The 7,630-nt window shown below is 38.3% G+C and overlaps 1 protein-coding gene across 1 annotated transcript; it reads left to right on the forward strand.

The window, feature by feature from the left end:
- Positions 1-296: 296 nt before the first annotated feature.
- LOC137994991 (uncharacterized) lies at positions 297-7,421 on the forward strand. Its single transcript, XM_068840566.1, has 3 exons — positions 297-1,463; positions 1,876-2,061; positions 7,127-7,421. Exons 1-3 carry the CDS (start codon positions 1,197-1,199, stop codon positions 7,211-7,213), a joined length of 540 nt encoding a protein of 179 aa, XP_068696667.1. The 5' UTR covers positions 297-1,196; the 3' UTR covers positions 7,214-7,421.
- Positions 7,422-7,630: the final 209 nt, after the last annotated feature.

The raw sequence follows: 7,630 nt of genomic DNA on the forward strand, positions 1-7,630 counted from the left end.
TTAAAGAGTATGTTTTTGCCTAACGTTATCAGATTGTTCAGTTCGAAATGAAGACAGGAATTATAAAAACGTCAATGACAGACGTTTTGGTGATAACGTAATCAAAATTTGGAATGAACGTTTTACTACTAAGCGATTATTTTCAATAAAAATTCGGTTGAACTCGTTTAGATCAACTTTGGTAACGTTCTCATAAGTAACGTAGAGTGGTTGGAATTAAGGTGTATTGCAAAAACTTTTCATCAGAAAGACTTTGTTTCTTTTTTTGTTTTTTTTTCACAGTAAGCATAGCGGAACTATTTAAATTTATTTACTGGTTAGATTTAAGCAAATTAGATACTTGTATTAGTGTAAGTCCATCTAGGACTTCAAAATGATGTGGGCGAACTATTGTTAACTTTAGAAATGTATTTTTACTAATCATGATTTTATGCATTTTACTTACGTTAGTTTTTTAACCCTATCTTACAGCGATGGATTCTGTTAATTGCTTAGTCCGTGGGCACAAAGGTTGGTGAATGTCCAATTACAAGCGAAACGTGGTTGATTCTCGCTTTGCTCAGAAGCAAACGAAAACTGAATTGGGAAACTTCTAGTGAGTAATGAGATTGAGCAGTTCTTTAAAATTGACCAGAGAGTGTGACATGTAGATTAAACACGGTGAAATGCAGGAACGTTTACAGTACCTTGTCAAACTTGACTATAATTTTTGAAGACAATTTCATCTGGTCTTTTGGCAATTTACCTTCTAATCAAAATTTCTGAGATCATTTTCATAAATTGAACATGCAATTATTAAATTGACATGTAACGCCAGCGGAAGTTTCCATCGAATTCGATTCAGTTTTTTTTTTTTGCTTTTCCCGCGGGCGTAAGTCATTCGTAATTGCCTCCCTTGTAATTTCTTCACAGTATGACTTCTCACATGGAGGCGTTCAATTACATTACCCTATGGTATCAGTATAATTAAACGAGTTGAAAACGATTGAAGATTAGTGTTAAATGGAAGCCGCCAAACAAGCGAACGCCGATATGTGACGCATCTAAGACTCTCGAAATATCTATTAATGGAAAAGGAAGAGTATAAAGGGTGACTCGTTTACTTACTCAGAAAACATGTTTTCTTGGTAACTAGTAGGGGACACTTAGAACACAAACAAGACTCGTAGCTTTTGAAACCTTTTACACGAACAGTAATGATGCGACCGGATCTTTATCGGTTGGCTTCAGTTATGTTATGTTCGATTTTCATAGCAATGCCCGAAACCTTTTCGGAAGACTCAAACAAGAAAAAGCTCATTGAAAATTACCCTGAGACAGAGAAGATGGTTGGCGTTTTTAGACGGGAACTAACACGTTCTGGCTATTCAGAGCTTTCTCGTAATGGATCTAGTTTAGATTCGATTCTTTGCCGACTGAGGAGATTAAAAGGCTGCGACAGATGGAGAGCAATGGCCGAAAAGGTACGAATAGAAAACGAAATATCACAATTTCTCCTGAGATCATGAAATTATAATGTTAATATAAATAACTTAATCTATTTCATTTCAACACCGAATCCTTGCTAAGGTTTGATTTAAAAAAAAAAAGTAAGCTCTCCACAGATTCCAAAGAAATAAACGGATTTAAACACACTCGCGATCTTCACTCCGTGTGCTCATTATTTTATTATACGCATGCGCATGTTTTTTTTTAACAACTTATCAGGAGGGTGGGGAGGTACTTCAGAACACCGATACTACAATGCTTACGTCAATTTTTGCTCTAAAATGACCTTTTCGTTGAGATACCAAATTCCCTAGCCGCTTTCCCTTCTTCGAAGAATTCGGACCTAGAGAAATTCTTAAGTTAAGTTATTTGTTTCTCTATTCACAGCTTCATTCCTTATCACCCCAGCTTTCTACTGCTTCGCGGAAGAATGAAACTGTACAACTAAATCTTGGTAAAGATTCCCAAATTGAGTCCTTACCTCGGGCGTCTAAAATATCTAGTGCTGGCTGTATATGCGGATTCGTTTCTTTCAAGTGCTGCAAGAAGAGAAAACGACAGATAATGCACAAGGTAAGATGATTTGTGATCCTCTTTTTGCGGCTAGTTTTCACACTGAAATGATCCGGCATCATTTCTCCCAGTAAGTCTGTGGTTCCCTCACCTTAAGTTTGCTGGTATTCCAATATAGACCTTCAAGAGCTTTAGCAAAGACTAGTTGGCAAATAATGAGGACCACGTGCGCGTATTCACTTTCGGCCGCAAGAACGCCTCGGAGCTCAGTCATCTTCTTTTACATAAGCAAAGGTCTAACTTGTGACGTGGGCAATGAGACAAATGCCTTACAAGCAAAACGGAAAAAAAAAAACTGAAGCCGCGCGGAATAAATGACCAAGCTTCATCCTAGTACTTAACTGGACCATTTAAGCAATTACCTCATTAAAGACACCTGAAAAATTCAGGTGGCTCAAAAGGGATTCGAACCCAGGACCTCTGCGATGCCGTGCAAAATGCTCTACAAATGCGAGCTATGACGCTATTTATACTTTTTGTTTTCTCTGCAATGAAAACTTTGTAAGTCTAAGGCTACAGGACTAGATAATATTTCAGCTAAATGGTTAAGGGAGTGCCCTCGTTTAATTGCATAGTCTAGATCTCTCACTTAATCAATCCCTGATAACTGGTATTTTTCCTGATGAGTGGAACTCTGCTAGGGCCGGTTTCCCAGTTGTATAGATATTCTGGAAAACGCAATGATCTTAGTAGTTAACTATCGACCATTAGTATCACCCAACTAGTGGACTAATGCAAAATAATCCTGCATTTTGATTGGCTACTTTACTAGAGGATTATTATTAATAGTCCTCGAGTAGAGAAAAGCGTGACTCTTTCTTTCGTTTTATTCCCAAATATATATTTCTTTAACTTGCATTCGGCTTCGCCTCATGGGCTATTGACTAATTGTCTAATTGTTAAATATCAGTAATCCCAGTCGTTTATGTTTGAACGTGTAGTCTATGACCAGTTACACCACTATCCTACTGAAAACTGTATTCTTTCTCGTTATCAATCCGGATTTCGTTCACAACACTCTACGGCCGCGGCTACTGCGTTACTCGAAGCTACGGAGAGTTGGACCATGAATATTGATTGCCTTTTCGTTATATTAAAAAAGGCGTTCGACATCGTCGATCACAATATTCAATTAGCGAAATTACAATTCTATATGGAATACGCCGTTTCTGTCACAAATGGTTCGCATCATATTCAAGCAATCGTACTCAAACTTGTATAATGAACTCCTTTATGTCTTCTCCAAAATTAGTCAAATATGGTGTCCCCCAGGAAACAATTCTAGGACTTTTACTTTTTCTATCATATGTAATGACCTGCCAAATTGTCAGTGTATTTTTCAAAACCTAGAATGTATGCAGATGAAAGCAGCCTCACCTTCGCTAGCGCAGATTTAAAACATATTGATGACTGTCTTAACTATGATTTAAATAGGGTGTAAACATGGCTATTGACTGGCCAATAAACTGACCTTGAATTTAACAAAAACTGAATTCATGTTGGTTGCGTCGGGACAGAAGTTATCAACATTTCCTGAAATTCCTTCTTTTAGTATAAATGACCATCCAGTAAAGCAGGTGTCATCTAAGAAATCTCTTGGTGTGCACATCGACAAAAACATGAACTGGTAATGTCATATATAGAATCTCTGCAAAAAGATTGGATTGCTTCTCATCGGGCTAGCTTAGTTAAGCGAATACGACATTTTATATCTTTAATATATTAATTAATATATATGACAGCCTGGTTCAACCATATTTTAATTACTGTAGTACTGTCTGGGGCAACTGTGGCAGTGGTCTCGCTGAAAAGCTTCACAAGCTCCAAAATCTTGAAACAGCTTTAGTCAAAGTTCAAAATGATATCCTGCGCGCCATTGACATTAGGCACTCTGTAATCTTCCTGCTACTCGACCTTTCAGCTCCCTTTGATACCGTAGAGCACTCGATCTGGCTCTCTAGATTGTCAATGCGCACCAGTTTTGGAATCACGGGTACATTTTTGGCTTGGTTTCGGTCCTATCTTACATCTCGCAAGCAGTATGTCTGTGTTGAAGGTTGCACGTCTTCACCTTGCAGTGTGGATCGGGGCGTACCTCAGGGTTCCGTCCTGGGGTTGTTACTCTATTTAGCATCATGTGACATCCCCATAGGCAAGATAATCAGAAGTCGTGAACTCCAATACCATCTCTACGCGGATGACTCGCAGCTGTGTGTCTCCTTCAAGACAGAAACCTTCGATGATCTTTACTTAGCTAAGTCCAAAGTTGAGCTCTGCGTAAGAGATATCGATACTTGGATATTGCACAATGGCCTAAAACTCAATCAAGATAAATCTGAGCTGGTTGTTTTGCCTCAATCGAAGTTCCGTGTTGCACCTGCACTGGACTCGGTTGCAGTTGTTGCTGAACTGATTACACCAGAGCCTGATGTAAGAAATGTGGGAGTAATGTTAGACACGCATTTGTCCTTGAATGATCATACTGCAAAAGTGTGTAGGACTTCTCACTTTCATCTTAGAAATATTAACAAAATCAGAAAATTCGTAACAAAAGAGTGTATTTTTTTTGGTTTTGTTTTTTTCGTTTAGGGTTGGTTTGGAGTTCTTGATACATGTAACTTTTAAGAAATACGTTTTGTTTTTATATTAAGCATTTTAGTCACTTATTTGACATGATGCCTACTATTGTTATTGAGCATACGTTCTGCGCATCTCGAAATACTCAGATTTCCTATGGGTCGTGCTTCTTAATAAAGGGATATTTTTTGCACGGTTCAAAACTATGCAGAGAAAACAGAACTAAACAAGTGATCTTGGTATCCAAAGAAAAAATTGGGGGCAACCACACATTTTTTAGAGATAACTTAGCTTCAATTTGGAAAAGAACGTCACACATTACTTTGTATTTCAAAGCTATTTACAAATATTGTTGATTACCTATCTTCCAAAAAAGAGTGGTTACCCCCAATTTTCTTTACGGATTTCAAGAACACTTATTAAGATCTGCATTTCCCGATTATTCAGCATACCGTGGGAAAATACCTTTGAATTAGTAGGCACCGGCCTTAGTTTAGTTAGGGATATTGAGTTAATCTTTTATCATTTTATAATCTTTGCTGACGGTTTTACCATGTAGAAATAAAGTTCGCATTACCATTACCATTATAGCTGGGAGCATAGTAATTTATTGAGCTCATGAGTTCCCGTGAAAGGACTCGAGGAATGAAATTAATGCGTATTCATTTGAAGTGCGGGGTTACAAAAGAAAAGAAGAAGTGTACATGTGACAATTCTTTAAGTTGTCCAGTTAAGTGCGAGAATCACTTCTCCATTTCGTAAATCATGATGTTGTTTAACGCCAAATCTTTTGGAAAGAGATTGTTCAGGGAAGGGACGAAGAGGTTTGATTGTCAATTGAATCTTTAATTCCTTGCAGTTATGAACACAATTTGAGCGGACAACGATATATTCTTGGTGAGAGGAAATCCAGCTGTTAATCTTAACTTTGAGCACGAGAGTTTACAGAACACTTAGTGAAGTTAATTGTCTTTATTATTCCGCTATTACGCCATTTTACCATACTTGGCCAAGAGAACGCGCAAAAGACGGTAATACATTGCAGTGTCCCGGTTTGATCGGTTTAGAACAGAGCAAATACGGACAGAGCGGGATTTTTTCGATCAAAGAAATTGTTTTCAACACGATTCAAAAGCTAAGAATTTAGCTTGTCATCGCATGTCACTTGTCATTACCTTTTTTTTTAAATCCAGTAAAGGACATTTGGCGGATGTTACTAATACTGAGAACGGGGAACGGGGAACCGGGAGCGGGAGTCTGGGAACGAGTGTACAGCGGTAACCCGCCAGAGAATTCAAAATTCCCGTTCCCGGTATTAGTACCCGTTCCCCGTTTCCCGTTCCCTGTATTAGTAACATCCACATTTGGCTGATGTTTTGTGCTGTTTACATTGTTCCCACGCCCCTGAACGACAGATGATGCATTTTTTTTAAACACCCATACCAAATAAAATTGAAGCAAAATATACATAACATCTTTTTTGTTTTGAAATAATAAATCTCTTATTCGATGGTTTAACATATATTATTAAATTCTCAACCTCGGATAATGCATTTCGCGTGCTCTGATTGGTTCACTCAATCTCGGTTATCAGCTCATATACCTTGGTTTGACCTTATATGGTAAATGATTGCGTTAAGCGTTGCTAAACTAAAAATGTTTTCGCCGGAATGCGAAATTACTCTTTGAATAAAGCAAATAAGGAGAAAAAAAACTTTTTTTGTGGAAAGTTTGGATCAATTCCGACGTTTAGAAGTACGCGAAAAGGCAAGAAATGTTTTTGTGATGAGCCTGCGTCTGTCTGACAACAAGGTATTACACAACATCGCATCAGTTCTCATCAAGTTTTTTTCGATTTCGCTCGGATTTGCTCGCTTTTTCCGCTCGTATTTCGTACTTCCAAATTTTTGAAGTTGAAGGAATTTAATAAAACAATTATTCCATTCGCGCTTGTTGGATATGAGAATGGTTATAGCCAACTCGGCGCTACGCGCCTCGTTGGCTATTTACCATCTCATATCCAACGCGCGCTTATGGAATAATTGTTAAATACTCGCGGACGTTTCGCTCATTGCTCATATTTTTCCTCGTCCCTGCGGGGCTCTGAAAAATACTACGCAACTCACACAATATCCGGGCGCATTATATGTTAAACCATCGAATAAGATGTATGTATTCACAGATGCGCATGAAGTTGAAGTTGGAGGGGGGGGGGGGGGGGGGGAGGAGTAAGGGGAAGTTTTGTGACGCTCTTTGAAATCGTCGAGGACTAGCTTAATTGCGTACTTTTCTGGACATATTTTGGCATGCTACAGTTCAGTTGCAAACGAAAAAAAAAAGCCACGGTGATAGCAGCTTTACTTTAGGGCCTTCTTCTCTGCGAGGTTAAAGGCCTACCTGCGATTCATAACAAATTTTCTCAAGAAAAGCTGTTGAACAATGACCTTTGTTGGGTTGAACAATGACCTTTTGCAATTTGCTTCCACAGAAAAGCAACCCTCTCGCTCAAAAGCTAAGAGACGTGATGTCAGAGAACAGACGGTTAGAACAGTTTGGAGGCTTGGAGGACCAGTAACTAATTTCAGTGGAGGATATATATTTTCTTAGTGTTTGACGGTAGAAATGGCGAATGTGAATATTGTTCCAAAGGCATTTCTTGATCTGATACTGAATTTGAATTTGTGGAAGCGATTTATTGTGTTACCTTAACTGACTGCATTCAGTATATGTTTACCACCTGCCTTTGGGCGAATTTCTTGAATAAATAAATATACGGTCATGGATCTCTGTGAATAGCAATTGTTTGGTGCTTTTTCAAGTTATGCCTGCAAAATGTAACGATTACGTCTCACTAGAACTATAACCACAAAAGAGCCCATTTAAGCCGTTCTCTTGAATCCGAGCTGGAGAAGTTAGAAAAGAACTCGTGCCTCAAAAACCGCTCGAAATAAATTGGGAATAGTAAGGACATAACAATTTTTTTATCCTTCAA

This window comes from Montipora foliosa, chromosome 3, assembly GCF_036669935.1.
Source record: "Montipora foliosa isolate CH-2021 chromosome 3, ASM3666993v2, whole genome shotgun sequence".
Lineage (NCBI taxonomy): Eukaryota > Metazoa > Cnidaria > Anthozoa > Scleractinia > Acroporidae > Montipora > Montipora foliosa.

What these genes read in the sequence shown, in the direction of transcription:
- LOC137994991 (XM_068840566.1), top strand. Translation starts at nt 1,197, where the DNA reads ATGATGCGACCGGATCTTTATCGGTTGGCTTCAGTTATGTTATGTTCG. An exon ending in GGAGAGCAATGGCCGAAAAG is followed by an intron (nt 1,464 to 1,875) that starts GTACGAATAGAA and finishes CTCTATTCACAG; the next exon opens with CTTCATTCCTTATCACCCCA. An exon ending in AACGACAGATAATGCACAAG is followed by an intron (nt 2,062 to 7,126) that starts GTAAGATGATTT and finishes TTGCTTCCACAG; the next exon opens with AAAAGCAACCCTCTCGCTCA.